This window comes from Salmo salar, chromosome 04, assembly GCF_965601325.2.
Source record: "Salmo salar chromosome 04, fSalSal1, whole genome shotgun sequence".
In the NCBI taxonomy this organism is placed as follows: Eukaryota; Metazoa; Chordata; class Actinopteri; order Salmoniformes; family Salmonidae; genus Salmo; species Salmo salar.
In genome coordinates, this window is record NC_138294.1 from 96433864 (window position 1) to 96454375 (window position 20512).

Consider the following 20512-nt stretch of genomic DNA (forward strand, 5'->3'; position numbering starts at 1 on the left):
ACACCCTGGCCTAACCAAAATAAAGAAGAAAAACCCCTCTCTATGGCCAGGGCGTTACAATCACCCACAACAGTCTTACACAGTAATCCTATTTCCCATGTAAAACAGCCATTGAGTGACCAAAAAAACGCCATACTATATTTTCCCCATTAAAGTGCTCAGTTGAGAAAATGTACCGAGTAAGTTATGAACAAATTCTTATTTACAATAACGGCCTACCCTTGGAACGCAACAAATTAAATAGGTGAAAACAATATCATCTCTAACTATCAGTAAGGCTGAAGGACAGGCTAGGTGGGCACAGCAACATCCAATCCTGTCATTCATTACATCATCCTTTCACAAGTAATTTGTTTAACCAACCGTTTGTTCATTTCTGTGCTCATGTGTGTGTGTGTGTGTGTGTGTGTGTGTGTGTGTGTGTGTGTGTGTGTGTGTGTGTGCGTGTGCGTGTGTGTGTGTGTGCAGAGAGATCCTGGGGAGGGGAGTTTCTGTCAGTAACTCAGGGATAAATAGAGAGGCAGAGCTCAGAGTTTGTCAGAAGTCTGACCTGACAGGGTCACACACAGGACCTCAGCATTTTTACCAAATGGAGAAAAAGGAAGATGTTCAATACTGTTTGAAAGATGGAAACTCTTCTTGCAGAAAGGCTTTGCTATCGACATCTATCTACATAACACTGTACATCTTCTTCTCAATGATTTCAGCAGTTACAGTATTTTTGAACCTACTGGTGATCATCTCCATCTCTCACTTCAAGCAGCTCCACACTCCAACCAACCTGCTCATCCTCTCTCTGGCTGCGTCAGATCTCCTGGTGGGACTGATTGTGATACCAGTAATGACTGTAGCAGTAATGGAATCATGCTGGGATTTTGGGGAATATTTCTGTGCGTTTCATTTCTACATCTCTTTCTTATGTACTTCTTTATCTCTGGGTAATTTGGTCTTGATATCTATTGACCGCTATGTTGCTGTGTGTGACCCCTTATTGTACCACTCTAAAATAACAACAAGAAGAATGATGTGTTGTATATCCGTTACCTGGTGTTGTTCTATCATATGCGATGCTGTTATTATAAAAAACGTAGTAAATGTACAGGTACCAAGTAGGTGTTTGACAGAATGTTTTATTTTTGAAGGAATAACCTGGGGTAATATTATTGACCTTGTAATTACAATGGTTGTCCCGTGCTCTATTATTATAACACTTTATATGAAAATCTTTGTGGTGGCCAGATCACAGGCCAGAAAGGTATTTTCACAAGAGGCTGCCAGTGTGTCTGGTGTTAAAACTCTACAGGCTAATAAGTCTGAGACAAAAGCAGCAAAAACTCTTTCTATTGTTGTTTTGAACTATTTCATTTGTTGGATTCCATTTCTATTCATTAACTTTTTTTATTTTATTTTAATTGACAATTTCTTATCATATTTCATATTTTTTCTGCCACTTGTTAATTCCTTAATTAATCCAATAATTTATGCATTATTTTATCCATGGTTCAAAGTGACAGCTAAACTTGTATTAACTTTGAAGAAAAGACGTTCATAGTTCCTATAATTATTTTCCCTAGGTTGGCAACCAGAGGTTTGATTAAGTTTTCTACAATTGTTGTAAGTATTTATTTCATGTAACAGAACACTGGCATTACTTACCTCAGTGTTGTCATCATAGATACATGTGGTGTTGATACAGATTGATTTGGATTGGAATGGAATGACTTGGAGAAGGCCCTTGTTTTATAAAGGATACTGTAGTCATTATGGATTGTGTACTCCAAATACCTAAGGCTGTGGTTGTTCCGTGTTACTTAATGACAAATAGTAAGCCTTCTAATAGTACATTTTGAGGACGTCATGAGTCATTCTATATGTTGTTTAACATCTCCCTCTAGTGGCTCAATTGTGACACAACGTCTTCATCAAGTTTAGTAAAGTTGAAATGTGCAACACTGCATGATATCAGATGACGTCCAGATCTAACTAAATTGTGTATTGTGTAAGTAGTTGATGGTAAAATGTAAGAATATGCAATTATGGGTAACACTTTATAATAACATTCAGTAATAAACCATCTGTAAGGCATTTACAGTTTGCTCACCATTTAATATTAAGGCCACATTTGTGAAATGTTACTCAGCTAGGTATTCTGACATTTATGAGTGACTACTACAGTATATACATTAATTATTCAACACAACAGTGTAGGAGACCACAGTAGACACTTCAACCTCAAAATACTGGTTATGAACACTACCACTACTCTCACTACTTCACTGCTGCTAGGTCAGGGGTCACGCCAGAGCAGCCCTCTCAGAAGCTGTTTAGTGTGAATGAATATGGAGATTGGGCAACACACTAAATAGTTTATAATGGATTAGTAAATAGTTAATTCATCATTTATTTATAGTTACTCTCATATTTATTTTTGTAAGCAAGTTATTCACACATTTATACATTTTTTTGTAGTATGTGATAATGATTCAGAAGATCATTCATCAGATGTTTGAATAAATATCCTTATAAACCATTTACTGATCATTAGTGAAGTAGTTTTGAAGTCCCTAATATAAAGTGAGGACTATTCATACTTTCTTAATACTTTATAAATGTTTTGAACTGCGACTAGTGTAATTCATCACAAAAAGATGGACATGCTATTGGTAGACATTCCAGCAGTACCTGATGCTCCTTAAGGTCTCAAAATGACCTAGAACATATCAATGGTTAAACAATAAGCAACACAACTTGAATATGAAAAAATATATATTGAACATTTATTTGAAAACAGTCACACTGTTGTAATAGTGTGCTGAAGGAAGTAACGTGTTTGTCTGAAAAATATAGCATTCTTGTTTCTAGGAAGTGACTGATTGCGCTCATTAGTATCAAATCAAATCACATTTTATTGGTCAAAAACGTGTTTAGGAGATGTTATTGCGGGTGTTGCTAAGTGCTATGCATCTAGTTCTGACAGTGCAGCAAATCTAACAAGTAATATCTAACAATTTCGCTACAAATACCTAATACACACAAATCTAAGTAAAGGACTGGAATTAAGAATATATGAATATATGGATGAGTAATGTCAGAGTGGCTGAGACTAAGAGCAGTTCATAGACTGCTTACAAGGAAAAGGAACCAATATATAAATACATACATTAACTGAACATTACTTTTAAAGGGATTCAACCTTTAATGCACAACAAAATCAAATCAAAATCACATTTCATAGTTCACACAAACATATTTAGCAGACGTTATTGCGGGTGTAGTGAAATGCTTTTCTTCCTAGCTCCAACAGTGCAGTAGTGTCTTACAATTCACAACAACACACTCAAATCTAAAAGTAAAATAATGGAATTAGGAAATATATAAATATTAGGACAAGTATTGTCTAAGTGGTATTGACAAAAAAAACAGTAGAATACAGTATATACATATGGGATGAGTAAAGCAGTATGTAAACAATATAAAAGTGACTAGTGGTCCATTATTAAAGTGACCAGGGATTCCATGTCTATGTACATACTGCAGTAGCCTTTAAGATTCAGAGTTGAGTAACTGGGAAGGAGTCGGCTAGTGATGAGAATTTAACAGTCTGATGGCTTTGAGATAGAAGCTGTTTTTCAGTCTCTCGGTCCCCGCTTTGATGCACCTGCACTGATCTCTCCTTCCGGATGATAGCGGGGTAAACAGGCCGTGGCTCGGGTGGTTGATGTCCTTGATGATCTTTTTGGCCTTCCTGTGACATCGGGTGGTGTAGGTGTCCTGGAGGGCAGGCAGAGTGCCCCCGGTGATGCGTTGGTCAGAGCGCACTACCCTCTGGACATCCCTAAGTATTCAGAGCCTTTACTCAGTACCTTGTTGAAGCATCTTTGCCAGCGAATACAGGGTATGACGCTACAAGCTTGGCACACCTGTATTTGGGGAATTTCTCCCATTCTTCTCTGCAGATCCTCTCAAGCTCTCTCAGGTTGGATGGGGAACGTCGCTGCACAGCTATTTTCAGGTCTCTCCACAGACGTTCGGTCAGGTTCTAGTCCAGTCTCTGGCTGAGCCATTCAAGCACATTCAGAGACTTGTCCTGAAGCCACTCCTGCATTGCCTTGAATGTGTGCTTAGGGTCGTTGTTCTGTTGGAAGGTGAACCTTTGGCCCCATCTGAGATCCTGAGAACACTGGAGCAGGTTTTCATAAAATCATAAAATCAAATCAAATGTATTTGTCACATACACATGGTTAGCAGATGTTATTGGTCACATGGTTAGCAGATGTTAATGCGAGTGTAGCAAAATGCTTGTGCTTCTATTTCCGACCATGCAGTAATATGTAAAGGAATGAGTAAGAATATGTACATAAATGTATGAATGAGTGATCGCCGAACGGCATAGGCAAGATGCAGTAGATGGTATAGAGTACAGTATATACATATGAGATGAGTAATGTAGGGTATGTAAACATTATATAAAATGGCATTGTTTAACGTGGCCAGTGATACATTTATTACATACATTTTTCCATGATTAAAGTGGGTGGAGTTGAGTCAGTATGTTGGCAGCAGCCACTCAATGTTAGTGATGGCTGTTTAACAGTCTGATGGCCTTGAGATAGAAGCTGTTTTTCAGTCTCTTGGTCCCCGCTTTGATGCCCCTGTACTGACCTCGCCTTCTGGATGATAGCGGGGTGAACAGGCAGTGGATCGGGTGGTTGTTGTCCTTGATGATCTTTTTGGCCTTCCTATGACATCGGGTGGTGTAGGTGTCCTGGAGGGCAGGGAGTTTGCCCCCTGTGATGCGTTGAACAGACCTCACTACCTTATGGAGAGCTTTACGGTTATGGGTGGGCAGTTGTCGTACCAGGCGGTGATACAGCCCAACAGGATGCTCTCGATTGTGCATCTGTAACAGTTTGTGAGTGTTTTTGGTGACAAGCTGAATTCCCTCAGCCACCTGAGGTTGAAGAGGAGCAGCTGCGCCTTCTTCACCACGCTGTCTGTGTGGGTGGATCATTTCAGTTTGTCCGTGATGTCTACACCGAGGAACTTAAAACTTTCCACCCTCTCCACTACTGTCCCGTCAATGTGGATAGGGGGCTGCTCCCTCTGCTGTTTCCTGAAGTCCACGATCATCTCCTTTGATTTGTTGACATTGAGTGTGAGGTCATTTTCCTGACACCACACTCCGAGGGCCCTCAACTCCTCCCTGTAGGCCGTTTCGTCATTGTTGGTAATCAAGCCTACCACTGTAGTGTCGTCTGCAAACTTGAGGATTGAGTTGGAGGCGTGCATGGCCACACAGACAAGTTTGGAAGAGGGCTAAGAAAGCACCCCTGTGGGGCCCCAGTGTTGAGGATCAGCGGGGTGGACATGTTGTTACCTACCCTCACCACCTGAGGTGGCCCGTCAGGAAGTCCAGGTCCCAGTTGCACAGGGCGGGGTTGATACCCAGGGTCTCGAGATTAAAACCTCTTACATCTAGATGTTCCGCTAGGAATACCTGGGATATGACAAAGTAATCCTTCTAACCCCCCCCCCCTAAAAGATTTAGATGCACGATTGTAAAGTGGTTGTTCCACTGGATATCATAAGGTGAATGCACCAATTTGTAAGTCGCTCTGGATAAGAGCGTCTGCTAAATGACTTAAATGTAAATGTAAAATTCTAGTTTCTGGGCAGGAGTAATAACCAGATTAAATCGGGTATGTTTTTTATCCGGCCGTGAAAATACTGCCCCCTATCCTAAACAGGCTAATGACGAGTTTGGAGGGTACTATGCTGTTAAATGCTGAGCTGTAGTCGATGAACAGCATTCTTACGTAGGTATTCCTCTTGTCCAGATGGGTTAGGGCAGTGTGCAGTGTGATTGTGATTGCATCGTCTGTGGACCTATTGGGGCGGTAAGCAAATTGGAGTGGATCTAGGATGTCAGGTAGGGTGGAGGTGATATGGTCCTTGACTAGTCTCTCAAAGCACTTCATGATGACGGAAGTGAGTGCTACGGGGCTGTAGTCATTTAGCTCAGTTACCTTAGCTTTCTTGCGAACAGGAACAATGGTGGCCCTCTTGAAGCATGTGGGAACAGCAGACTGGGATTAGGATTGATTGATTATGTCTGTAAACACACCAGCCAGCTGGTCTGCGCATGCTTTAAGGACGCGGTTGGTGATGCCGTCTGGGCCTGCAGCCTTGCGAGGGTTAACTTTTTAGTGACAGGGGGCAGTATTCGGAAATTCAGATGAATGACGTGCCCAAATTAAACTGCCTGCTACTCGGGCCCAGAAGGTAGGATATGCATATTATTAGTAGATTTGTAAAGAAAACACTGAAGTTTCTAAAACTGTTTGAATGATGTCTGAGTATAACAGAACTCATATGGCAGGCAAAAACCTGAGAAAAAATCCAACCAGGAAGTGGTTTGTAGTTTTTCAACTGATTGCCTTTCCAAACTAGTGTCTGTGGGGTCATTTTGCACTTCCTAAGGCTTCCACTAGATGTCAACAGTCTTTAGAACCTTGTTTCATGCTTCTACTGTTACTGGGGAGAGAATAAGAGCTGTCTCAAGCCTGGGACCAGTGAGGTGTTTACTGTGCATTCACGAACGCTCGCCGTTCCTTCTTTTTCCTCTGTAATGAATACGCTATTGTCCGGTTGAAATATTATCGAAGATTTATGTTAAAAAGACCCTAAGGATTGATTGTAAACATCGTTTGACATGTTTCTACGAATGGTAATGGAACTATTTGACTTTTCGTCTCGGGTTTTGAGCTCACGCATTATGCCTTTGGATTAGTGATCTGAACGCGCAAACAAAATGGAGGTATTTGGACATAAATATTTTATAATGAACATTTCTTGTGGAAGTGGGAGTCCTGGGAGTGCATTCCGATGAAGATCAGCAAAGGTAAGTGAAGATTTATAATACTATTTCTGAGTTTAGTTGACTCCAGAACTTGGCGGGTAACTATATAGCTTGCTTTGATGGCTGAGATCTGTACTCAGAATACTGAACAATGTGCTTTCGCCATAAAGCTGTTTTGAAATCTGTTTTGAAATCGGTTGCATTAAGGAGAGGTCTATCTATAATTCTTTCAATTACTGTTGTAAATTTTATCAACGTTTATGATGAGTATTTTTGTAAATTGATGTGCTCATTCACCGGAAGTTTTGGGAGGCAAAACATTTCTGAACATCATGCGCCAATGTAAAATGGGGTTTATGGATGTAAATATGAACTTTATCGAACAAAACATACATGTATTGTGTAACATTGAGTCCTGGGAGTGTCATCTGATGAAGATCATCAAAGGTTAGTGATTAATTTTACCTGTAGTTCTGGTTTTTGGGATGCCTCTCCTTGCTTGGAAAATGGCTGTGTGGTTTTTCTTGTTTAGGCGCTGTCCTAACATAATCTAATGTTATACTTTCGCCGTAAAGCCTTTTGAAATTGGACAATGTGGTTGGATTAACGAGAAGATTATCTTTAAAATGATATATAATAGTTGTATGTTTGAGAAATTTGATTTATGAGATTTTTTAAGTTTTGAATATGCCGCCCTGCTATTTCACTGGCTGTTGGCAGTGTGTCCCGCGGGTGGGAAGCTAGCATCCCACATGTCCCAGAGAGGTTAACACGTTTAAATGTTTTACTCACGTTGACTGCAGTGAAGGAGAGCCCGCATGTTTTGGAAGCGGGCCGTGTCAGTGGCACTGTATTGTCCTCAAAGCGAGCAAAGAAGTTGTTTAGTCTGTCTGGGAGCAAGACATCGTGGTCCTGCGACTGGGCTGGTTTTTCTTTTGTAGTCCGTGATTGAGATCAAGGATCTCTCTGTACTTTGCTCCGTTCATGTTTCCCTTTATCCTGACTCGTCTCTCAGTCCCTTCCACTGAAAAACATCCCGACAGCATGATGCTGCCACCACCATGCTTCACTGTAGGGATGGTGCCAGTTTTCCTCTAGATGCGACGCTTGGCATTCAGGCCAAAGAGTTAAATTTTGGTTTCATCAGACCAGAAAATCTTGTTTCTCATGGTCTGAGAGTACATTAGGTGCCTTTTGGCAATCTCCAAGGCTGTTATGTGCCTTCTACTGTGGCTTGGCTTCAGTCTGGCCACGCTACAATAAAAGGCCTGATTGTTGGAGTGCTGCAGAGATATTTTTATTCTGGAAGGTTCTCCCATCTCCACAGAGGAACTCTGGAGCTCTCTCAGAGTGACCATTGGGTTCTTGGCCACCTCCATGACCAAGGCCCTTGTACCCGATTGCTCAGTTTGGCAGGGTGGCCAGCTCTAGGAAGAGTCTTTGTGGTTCCAAACCTCTTCCATTTGAGAATGATGGACGCCACTGTGTTCTTGGGGTCCTTCAATAATGCAGAAATGTTTTGTTACTCTTCCCCAGATCGGTGCCTCGACACAATCCTGTCTAGGATCTCTACAGACAATTCATTCCTGTCTTGCTTCAGGCTCTGACATGAACTGTCAACTGTGGGACCTTATATAGACAGGTGTGTGACTTTCCAAATCATGTCCAATCAACTAAATCAACCACAGGTGGACTCCAATCAAGTTGTAGAAACATCTCAAGGATGATCACTGGAAACAGGATGCACCTTAGCTCAATTTCGAGTCATAGCAAAGGGTCTGAATACTTATGTAAATAAGGTATTTCTGTTTTTATTTGTAATACATGGGGTATAGTTTGTATACCGATGACAGAAAAAAAATATTTTAATCAATTTTAGAATAGTGCTGTAATGTAACAAAATGTGGAAAAGGTCAAGGGGTATGAATACTTTCTGAATGCACTGTATGTATGAAAATAACCTAAAATAAAAGGTGACATTCTATAATGTCGCCTCATACTAAACAATTGATCTCATATCCAATGTGCAGGAGTAAAGAGCTAGATTCTTTCAAATGTTTTCCTGCTGAGTGGAACAGAGGACATATATTGCTTTCAGTATGTACAGTGGCCAGAGGAAGGCAGTATAATTCACAATCTGTGACAGAGGGATAACGTGACTTATTCAATACTGAACAAAAATATCAACGCAAGATATTACTGAGTTACAGTCATTAAAGGAAATACATTTGTTAGGCCTTAATCTATGTTTTGCACACGATTGGGAATACAGATATGCATCTGTTGGTCACAGATACACAATGTATAGAAAAGTATAGGGACACCCCTTCAAATTAGTGGATCTGGCTATTTCAGCCACACCCGTTGTTGACAGGTGTATAAAATCGAGCACACAGCCATGCAATCTCCATAGACACACATTGGCAGTAGAATAGTCTTACTGAAGAGCTCAGTGACTTTCAACGTGGCACCATCATAGGATGCCACCTTTCCAACAAGTCAGTTCGTCAAATTTCTGCCCTGTTAGAGCTGCCCCGGTCAACTGTAAGTGCTGTGAAGTAGAAATGTCTAGGTGCAACAACGACTCAGCCGTTAAGTGGTAGGGCGCACAAGCTCACAGAACTGGAAGGCTGAGTTCTGCAGTGCATAGCGAGTAAAACTCCTCTGTCCTCGGTTTCACATCTCACTACCATAGTTCCAAACTGCCTCTGGAAGCAACATCAGCGCAATAACTGTTAGTGGGAGCTTCATGAAATGGGTTTCCATGGCCGAGCAACCGAACACAAGCCTAAGATCACCATGCTCAATGCCAAGTGACGGCTCGAGTGGTGTAAAGCACGCCGCCATTGGACTCTGGAGCAGTGGAAACACGTTCTCTGGAGTGATGAATCACGCTTCACTATCTGGCAGTCTGACAGATGAATCTGGGTTAGGTGGACGCCAGGGGAATGCTACCTGCCCCAATGCATTGTGCCAACTGTAAAGTTTCCAGTAAGTTACTGTAAAATTTTACAGGAAATGTTTTACAGTGTGGTTCCAGTTGCACCTACTGGGACAGCACCAGTCTGCGGTTTGCCTCGTGGCACCATGTACAAGGAAATGCTGACGGCCTGTGGGACCAGGAGGAATCTTGGTTCACACTGGATCTTCATTTCCAACTGAAAGAGAAAGCTGCTCCACTGGCTGCAGGACGGACATGTTGAAGAACAGATGTTTCTCTACACAGCCGTGGCAGCTGCCGCTTCAGATTGACAAAACCAGACATATTAGCTTCACACTCCTGAAGTAGGAACCTAGGTTTCAATTTACAATATTTGGAATGTCAAAGTCAATATAGACCTCGATCTGCATAAACAAACCAAATGTTGTCTGACTTTGTCACCCTGGCTTTCTTTTTCATTGGTCAATTTTGGCCCAAAAACAATGGGAGTGAAGGAACTCATGATGCAACTGTTTTCAACATGGTATCTCGTAAATATCAAACATGTTCAAATATGGATTGTGTACGCCCAAGTAGCTCAATAATTACTTTGTCTCAAATTGTAATTCGAAAAAAAAACATATTCCTCTATCATCCACGGATCGTAAAGGGGCAATCTGCAGTTCAAACAACAACAAAGCTGCCACCCCACCACCTTTTTAGGTAAACATTTTAGGGATGGGACTGAAGAAATGTAACTATTCTCCTGAGTGACGCAGCGGTCTAAGGCACTGCATCTCAGTACTAGAGGCGTCACTACTCGATTGAAAAATACTGAGGATAATAGCGGACGATAATGCCACTCCTATTTGCAATATTTTCAAATTGACAGGAAACCTTCAGCATGCTTATAGAGAAGTACATTCAACAAGAAAAGCACTTACTCAAATTACTAATGATTGGCTGAGAGAAATTGATGATAAAAAGATTGTGGGGGCTGTCTTGTTAGACTTCAGAGTGGCTTTTGACATTATGGATCATAGTCTGCTGCTGGCAAAACGTATGTGTTACGGCTTTACACCCCCTGCTATATTGTGGATAAAGAGTTATCTGCCTAACAGAACACAGAGGGTGTTCCTTAGTGGAAGCCTCTCCAACATAATTCAGGTAGAATCAGGAATTCCCCAAGGCAGCTGTCTAGGCCCATTACATTTTTCAATCTTTACTAATGATTTGCCACTGGCTTTGAGGAAAACCTGATTGTCTATGAATGCAGATAACTCAACAGTATACACGTCAACTACTACAGTGACTGAAATGACTGCAATACTTAAAGAGTTGCAGTTAGTTTCAGAGTGAGTGGCAAGGAATAAGTTAGTCCTACATTTTTCGAAAACAAAAAGCATTGTATTTGGGACAAATCATTCACTAAACCCTAAACCTCAACTAAATCTTGTGAAAATTGAGAAAGTTGAGGTGACTAAACTGCTTGGAGTTACCTTGGATTGTAAACTGTCATGGTCAAAACATATTGATACAACAGTAGCTAAAATGGGAAGAAGTACAGTTGAAGTCGGAAGTTTACATACACTTAGTTTGGAGTCATTAAAACTCGTTTTTCAACCACTCCACAAACTTCTTGTTAACCTGTTGGAGTGTAGGGGGCAGTATTTTCATGGCCGAATGAAAAACGTACCCAAATTAAACTGGTTACTACTCTGGCCCAGAAACTAGAATATGCATATTATTAGTAGATTTGGATATAAAACACTCTGAAGTTTCTAAAACTGTTTGAATGGTGTCTGTGAGTATAACACAACTCATATGGCAGGCAAAAACCTGCAAAAATGTAAGACTCTCACAAACACCTACATGTTGGTTGTTTTGTATGATGCCCACAAGACTCACGAAACTCGCCTCAAGGTAACCCCGTACCAGTTTTAAAAAATGAAGGGAAGTATGGAACTACTTTAGTGCCAAAAAAAAGATTTAGGACAGACAATTCAAAACTTCCTTTTGATTTATTTTTGGACTATCTATTTTGTTAAGTTGCGTCAATTCGAATGTGGTATCAGGACAAAATAGTCAGCACATAGTAACTTCTGATTTCTTTGTACTTTAATTAATGCAAACACTTGAATGGTAAATGTGTGGTTCGTATATACGGGCTCCCTGTAAACCCCGCAGGGCAGACAGAGAACTGGTAATGGCATCACATGTTCTTCCTTAACCTGTTGGGTCTAGGGGGCAGCATTTGCACGTCTGGATAAAAAAAATGTACCCGATTTAATCTGGTTACTAATCCTACCCAGTAACTAGAATATGCATATACTTATTATATATGGATAGAAAACACTCTAAAGTTTCCAAAACTGTTTGAATGGTGTCTGTGAGTATAACAGAACTCATTTGGCAGGCAAAACCCTGAGACATTTTCTGACAGGAAGTGGATACCTGATGTGTTGTATTGACTTTAAACCTATCCCATTGAAAAACACAGGGGTTTAGGAATATTTTGGCACTTCCTATTGCTTCCACTAGATGTCACCAGCCTTTACAAAGTGTTTTGAGTCTTCTGGAGGGAGATCTGACCGAACAAGAGCCATGGAACGGTGATGTCCCATTAGACACCTGGCGCGCTACTTCATGTTGGGTACCCTCGTTCCAATACGTTATAAAAGTCTATGCATTCGTCCACCTTGAATATTATTCATGTTCTGGTTAAAAAAGGCCCTAATGATTTATGCTATACAACGTTTGACATGTTTGAACGAACGGAAATATATTTTTTCCCCTCGTTCATGACGAGAAGTCCGGCTGGCTTACATCATGTGCTAACGAGACGGAGATTTTTGGACATAAATGATGAGCTTTTTTGAACAAAACTACATTCGTTATGGACCTGTGATACCTGGAAGTGACATCTGATGAAGAGAATCAAAGGTAATGGATTATTTACATAGTATTTTCGATTTTAGATCTCCCCAACATGACGTCTAGTCTGTATCGCAACGCGTATTTTTCTGGGCACAGTGCTCAGATTATTGCAAAGTGTGATTTCCCAGTAAGGTTATTTTTAAATCTGGCAAGTTGATTGCGTTCAAAAGATGTAAATCTATAATTCTTTAAATGACAATATAATATTTTACCAATGTTTTCTAATTTTAATTATTTAATTTGTGACGCTGACTTGACTGCCGGTTATTGGAGGGAAACGATTTCCTCAACATCAATGCCATAGTAAAACGCTGTTTTTGGATATAAATATCAACTTGATAGAACTAAAAATGCATGCATTGTCTAACATAATGTCCTAGGAGTGTCATCTGATGGAGATTGTAAAAGGTTAGTGTATCATTTTAGCTGGTTTTATGGTTTTGGTGACCCTGTCTTTGACTTGACAAAACATTACACACAACTCTTGTAAATGTACTGTCCTAACATACTCTAAATTTATGCTTTCGCCGTAAAACCTTTTTGAAATCGTAAAACGTGGTTAGATTAAGGAGATGTTTATCTTTCAAATGGTGTAACATAGTTGTATTTTTGAAAAATTTGAATTTTGACATTTATTTGGATTCAAATTTGCCGCTCTTGAAATGCACCTGCTGTTGATGGAGTGCACCACGGGTGGCACGCTAGCGTCCCACCTAGCCCCAAGAGGTTAAATACTGGACAGACTTAGTTCCCTCTCCATGAGTACCTGTCATAGTAGAGGCTAGAATATGGTTTAGACTTATTCCAGCCTATCGTTGGCGTGCAGGTTGGTCCCAACCTCTAGACGCACTCCTGTTTCCTGGCGTAGCTGTTGTCTCTGGCGAATGTCTCATCTTGTGACTGCACAATGCACAGTTCTCTAAAACCCTTAACACCCCCCGCATATACCTTTCACCCATATCCTGTTATTGCTATTATTCTACAGAAAAGCTCTTGCAAAACCCTGTTTTAAAGTATCAGCATTCTGTCCACATGACCCACCATCACATGAGCCACTTCCTCTAACATATAGCAGTATTCAATTATCTTATACTTAATAAACTTATCATTATAGCATCTGTGTTATATTATATAGGTTATGCAAACAAATTGTTATATTATATAGGATATGCACACAAATAGTTGGTCAAACCCTAACAATTTTTACCATTTATACAGTGCATTGGGAAAGTATTCAGACCCCGTTACCTTTTCCACATTTTGTTACATTACAGCCTTATTCTAAAATGGATTAAAAAAATAGCTAAATGATCCATAGTATAAAAATCTTAAACCAGCTCCAAATAACTGACAAATATACGAACGCTCAACACCCATTGAATATGGCCGGTGTGTAACGGTTGTCGTCTGGAACGGAGGACCAAAAAGCAGCAGGAATGTGGATGCTCATCTTGTAGTTTATTTTAAAACAAGAAAACACCAAAATAACAAAATGAAGAACGAGCGATCAACAAAACAATCTTGTCAGGCTTACACACGCCAAACAAGAAACAATCTCCCACAAACACTAAACAAAACAATTACCCATATATAGGACTCTCAATCAGAGGCAACGAGAAAGCACCTGCCTCCAATTGAGAGTCCAACCCCCCATTAACCTACACATAGAAATACACCAACCCAGAAAGAACATAGAAGTACAAAACATAGAACATAAACCAAAACCCGGAAATAATAAATCAAACGCTCTACTAAATAAACCACCACCCCGAACCACATAAAACAAATACCCTCTGCCACGTCCTGACCAAACTACAATAACAAATAACCCTTATACTGGTCAGGACGTGACAGTACCCCCCCCCCCCCCAAAGGGGCAGACCCTGGATGCACCTCATAAATAAAAAAATTTTAAAAAATTCCCCCTAAACTAAAGGGAGGGAAGGGAGGGTGGCTACACCCCACCTCCCCAACCCACCTATCCAGGAGGTGGTTCTGGCTCCGGCCTACTGTCTTCCAGAATGCAGACAGACTTGATTAGTTTCGGGCCGTAGGCAGACTCCCCTTGTTCCGGATCGTGGGCAGACCTCTTCCTTTCCATACTGTAGGCAGACTCATTAAATACATAGTTAATCATTTTTCGTTACGGATCGTCAACTGACTTAGTTCCGGGTTGCTGATAGACTCCTTAGGTTCCGGGTCATAGGCAGACTCACCCAGTTCTGGGTCACAGGCAGACCCCTTCGGTTCCGGGTCGCAGGCAGACCCCCTCGGTTCCGGGTCGCAGGCAGACCCCCTCGGTTCCGGGTCGCAGGCAGACTCCCTCGGTTCCGGACTAGACACTGTTGCCGGATACTCTGGACTGCACACTGTTGCCGGATACTCTGGACTGCACACTGGTGCCGGATACACTGGACTGCACACTGGTGCCGGATACTCTGGACTGCACACTGGTGCCGGATACTCACGAGGCTGGGCTGGCGCACTGGAAGCCTGGTGCGTGGTGCTGGTACTGGAGGTATCAGCCTGGGAACACGCACCTCAGGGCTAGTGCGGGGAGCGGGAACAGGCCGAGTCGGACTGGGTTGACGCACTGGAAGCCTGGTGCGTGGTGCTGGTACTGGACGTGCCAGACTGGGGTTTCGCACTTCCGGGTCAGCAATAGAGACAGGAACTGGAAAAACTGGGCCATGAAGGCGCACAGGCGGTCTTGAACACACCTCCTGCACAACCCGTCCTGGCTGGATGGAACTAGCAGCCCTGTACGAGCGGAGTGCTAGTACAGGGCGAACTGGGCTGTGCAGGGGCCTGATGGTTGCCATGCGTAGAGCGGGAGTAGGGTAGCCTGGTCCTAGGAGGCGTACCGGCGACCAGACATGCTGCGCAGCCATCCTCATACCAGGCTGGATGCCCACTCTAGCACGGCATCTGCGAGGGGCTGGAATAACTCGCACCGGACTGTGCGTGCGTATGGGCGAGATTGTGCGCACTTCCGCAAAACACGGCGCCCTCCACTCCATACGCTTCTCCATATAAACATGGGGAGCTGGCTTAGGGCTCACCCTTGGCCCAGCCAAACTACCCGTGTGCCCCCCCCAAAAAAATTATTGGGGGTGCCTCTCGTGCTCTACCTTCCTCCCAGGCAGGTTGTCACAGTAGTCCAGTAATTGTTCCCATGTCCAGTCAATCCTAGATTCCTATACCTCCAGTGACCAGGATGCCATCTCCTCCCGAGCGCGCTGCTTCCTATAGTCCAGACCGAATTCCCTTGACTCCTTTCTCCGCTGCTTGGTCCATTTGTGGTGGGAGATTCTGTAACGGTTGTCGTCTGGAATGGAGGACCAAAACGCAGCAGGAATGTGGATGCTCATCTTGTAGTTTATTTTAAACCAAGAAACAACCAAAATAACAAAATGAAGAACGAACGATCACCAAAACAGTCTTGTCAGGCTTACACACGCCAAACAAGAAACAATCTCCCACAAACACTAAACCAAACAATTACCCATATATAGGACTCTCAATCAGAGGCAACGAGAAAGCACCTGCCTCCAATTGAGAGTCCAACCCCCCATTAACCTACACATAGAAATACACCAACCCAGAAAGAACATAGAAGTAAAAAACATAGAACATAAACCAAAACCCGGAAATAATAAATCAAACGCTCTACTAAATAAACCACCACCCCGAACCACAAAAAACAAATACCCTCTGCCACGTCCTGACCAAACTACAATAACAAATAACCCCTATTACTGGTCAGGATGTGACACGGTGACAGTAAACATTGTCAAAAAAGCATAATTAAATTGTTACCAGCAGCACAGTTGTAGTCACCAATGCTTTGGATACCATGAAAACAGCCTAAGTAGCTATGCTAGGGCGAGTAAAGTGGTCAGTGGGGGTGTTCTCTCATTATGTGTCTGGAAGGAGCTAGCAAGCTAGCCAACGCTAGAGGAGCACTGTCTACTTCCCGGTGACACCCAGCCATGTGTGTAGGCCTGTCCCCTCTACATCGACTTCAAGAACGTGGGCTGGCAGGTCTACATCATCCCACTGCAGGGCTACCAGGCCACGGAAAATGCCTGTTGCCGCTGAGCGGCACCAACCACGCCATCCTGCAGATACTTTTTTGCTGGGGCCTCAGGACTTTTAAGGTTAACTTGAAGAAAGTGGGTGGTTGGTGGAGTATATTTAAGGAAAGGTTGGTTTGCCATGTCTTGTGCTTCATTTTTTTTGTATCACTCATAATAAAACCCTTATATTCAGTGAGTCTCCTTTAATGAAAAGGCATTGGTATTATTCAGACAGATGGTCTCTTCTCAGTTTGATACAGACACACTTTTCACCTAACATAGAAAGTTCAGATAGAAATTGACTTTATAGAACAGACATACCTCTCTTTCATGTAGAATGAGTCATATTATCCCTGTCAGTCACAGATTGGGAACTATACTGCCATCCTTTGGCCACTGCACATCCTGAAAACAATCTCTGCCCACTGGGCACAGACATCAATTCAATGTCTACTACATTTTGTTTCAAAAAGAAACAAAGCCGATTCAACAAGTGTGTGCCGAGTGGATTTAAAGCTTTGCAGGAAAACTGTTTTTAAACTTGGCTCTTTACTCCAGTATTTTGGACTTGCCCCCCTCATTTGAAGAGAGTCATACGTTTTTGGAAAACTTCACTTGTAGTGTGTTAAAGTTAGTAACCCTTTAAACGTAATGTTAAGTTAAATTATATATTTCAATATTGGTTCCATTACCCTGTAAGCAGTCTATGAACTGCTCTAATGACTGACTGCAATCCACACTTTGGTTTTGAAAATCACTTCCAAAAAACAAGAATGTTATCATTTTCAGACAAAACACGTTACTTCCTTCACCACAGTTAGCTGAGGCATGAGAGCCTGACGAGCCGGCTGTAGCAGGGGAGCCTGGCGATCTAGCTGAGGCATGAGAGCCTGACGAGCCGGCTGTAGCAGGGGAGCCTGGCGATCTAGCTGAGGCATGAGAGCCTGACGAACCGGCTGTAGCAGGGGAGCCTGGCGATCTAGCTGAGGCATGAGAGCCTGACGAGCCGGCTGTAGCAGGGGAGCCTGGCGATCTAGCTGAGGCATGAGAGCCTGACGAGCCGGCTGTAGCAGGGGAGCCTGGCGATCTAGCTGAGGCATGAGAGCCTGACGAACCGGCGGAGGCAGGGGAGCCTGGCGATCTAGCTGAGGCATGAGAGCCTGACGAACCGGCTGTAGCAGGGGAGCCTGGCGATCTGTCTGAGGCATGAGAGCCTGACGAACCGGCTGTAGCAGGGGAGCCTGGCGATCTAGCTGAGGCATGAGAGCCTGACGAACCGGCTGTAGCAGGGGAGCCTGGCGATCTAGCTGAGGCATGAGAGCCTGACGAACCGGCGGAGGCAGGGGAGCCTGGCGATCTAGCTGAGGCATGAAAGTCCGACGAGCCGGCTGTAGCAGGGGAGCCTGGCGATCTAGCTGAGGCATGAGAGCCTGACGAGCCGGCTGTAGCAGGGGAGCCTGGCGATCTAGCTGAGGCATGAGAGCCTGACGAGCCGGCTGTAGCAGGGGAGCCTGGCGATCTAGCTGAGGCATGAGAGCCTGACGAACCGGCTGTAGCAGGGGAGCCTGGCGATCTAGCTGAGGCATGAGAGCCTGACGAACCGGCTGTAGCAGGGGAGCCTGGCGATCTAGCTGAGGCATGAGAGCCTGACGAGCCGGCTGTAGCAGGGGAGCCTGGCGATCTAGCTGAGGCATGAGAGCCTGACGAACCGGCGGAGGCAGGGGAGCCTGGCGATCTAGCTGAGGCATGAGAGCCTGACGAGCCGGCTGTAGCAGGGGAGCCTGGCGATCTAGCTGAGGCATGAGAGCCTGACGAGCCGGCTGTAGCAGGGGAGCCTGGCGATCTAGCTGCGGCATGAGAGCCTGACGAACCGGCGGAGGCAGGGGAGCTTGGCGATCTGTCTGAGGCATGAAAGCCTCTAGCGAAACCCGACGTCATTCCCACCCCCAAAAAAAAACACTCCATGATGCTTCCCTTAGGGGAGGCGTCATTCTGTAACGGTGTGCGCTGAGAGTCAGGAAGCAAGTTCAGGGAGTGAGTGTTTTAATAAATAACACAACAAAATAAGAAACATGAACAATGCGCAGACATAAAACAAGAACAGAATCAATGCCGTCTGGGGAAGGAACCAAAGGGAGTGACATATATAGGGAAGGTAATCAGGGAAGTAATGGAGTCCAGGTGAGTCTGATGGTGCGCAGGTGCGACCCATAATGAGCAGCCTGGTGACCTAGAGGCCGGAGAGGAAGCACACGTGACATCTACATTCGGGTCTCCATGGAGTTGAGTAAATCTGTATTTAGTTCTCTCTAAAAATGTTTGGAAGGTTGATGATAAATGAGTTCACCGAGGTGTACAACTCTTTTGATTGATTGATTTAATAACTTGTTAGTAATTGACTGTGATGGTAATGATGTTCTACTGTAATGTACTTGTTATTGTATCTTGTGATTTTTAATTTTTATTTTTTTTAATTTTTATTTTACTTATGGTCTCAGTTGGGCTCCCTGATTAAATAAAAGGTAATAAAATAATATATTTTAAAAGTTAAATGACTCATTTTCAGGCTATGTTGAAGCGTTATGTTCTAGGTGCAACTAATAGCCGCTCAGATTGGAGAGGAGGCAGAGAGCATTATGCTTTCCTGAACAACTGAACATGCCAGGAGCATATGTGGTCACATTATTATTGGACAACTTGGGAGAATGATTATCTGCAACAGACAGCGCATCTCAGTATGAGAAGTACAAATACAGCCTTTCTAGACCTTATAAACTGTCGAGTGTAGACACACAACTGATCCAAATGGAATGAAACAAACACATCACAGGGCTTTTTTTTAACGGAAAACCGTAGTGCATAAAGGAACTACCAAAACACAAGCAAGTAATGAGAACATTTGACTAGGATGGAAGAAATGATATAGTAAAACCTACAAAAGAACAAATGTAAATCAGGTAAAAAGCGCTGGACCCTTCCATGTGTCCAATAAAAAAACACACAACATTCCCAAAATAAAAACATGTTTGGGACAACCCTCCTCCTACCCCAGTAAATTTCAAACTGTCCCTTACGTTAAAAGAACATTTCATTAAAAAACGACAGCTCTTTTGGAATAATTCACTATTAGCCATTTAATCAAGTCAGCCCTCCTCAACAGCTTCAACGACACCCCCTAAAACCTGGGCACAAGGACCACCTATAATACAAATCTTACTACTGTATTGTAACAGTAACCATACCTTGCAGAAAATCCTGGGATTGTTCCATGTAGTCAATGACTTCTTCTTCTACTTCTATGAATGTGTTGGCAGTTCATAAATTAACTGAAAATGTGCATAGCACCACCTACTGTGTCTGAACAGACATAAAGCTAAGATAGGTGGGATCATTTCCACCAGCATTTATGGAATGTTTGCTGACCTGGATGGAATGATGTAATTCTTACTTAGCAAGTCCCACCCAGCTGACTATTTAAAAATGGTGAAAGCCCTCAATGGTACTGCTCATGCTATAACAGGCTTTGGGCCAAGAGGGCCCTCTATCCACTCGATGATCATCTAAGACAGCTGATTTCCAGAAAACAGAGGGGGCAGCTATTCTGAAGTTGCCTCTACCTGCATTTCCAGCTGTGTCTTCAGATGTAGAAGAGATACAGTAGTATGAGATCAACTGAAAACAAATGGTTCTATATGGTACCAAATAAGGGTTCCTTGT

At 42.9% G+C, this 20512-nt stretch overlaps 1 protein-coding gene across 1 annotated transcript; it reads left to right on the forward strand.

Moving 5' to 3' along the window:
* The first annotated feature begins 603 nt into the window (after window positions 1-603).
* On the forward strand, window positions 604-16817 carry LOC145878533 (trace amine-associated receptor 5-like). Its single transcript, XM_082973833.1, has 2 exons — window positions 604-1255; window positions 16719-16817. The coding sequence occupies exons 1-2, from the start codon at window positions 698-700 to the stop codon at window positions 16815-16817; spliced, it is 657 nt and encodes a 218-aa protein (XP_082829959.1). The 5' UTR covers window positions 604-697.
* The last annotated feature ends 3695 nt before the right edge of the window (window positions 16818-20512 follow it).

What these genes read in the sequence shown, in the direction of transcription:
- LOC145878533 (XM_082973833.1), top strand. Translation starts at nt 698, where the DNA reads ATGATTTCAGCAGTTACAGTATTTTTGAACCTACTGGTGATCATCTCC. An exon ending in CCAGATCACAGGCCAGAAAG is followed by an intron (nt 1,256 to 16,718) that starts GTATTTTCACAA and finishes CCATGTGTGTAG; the next exon opens with GCCTGTCCCCTCTACATCGA.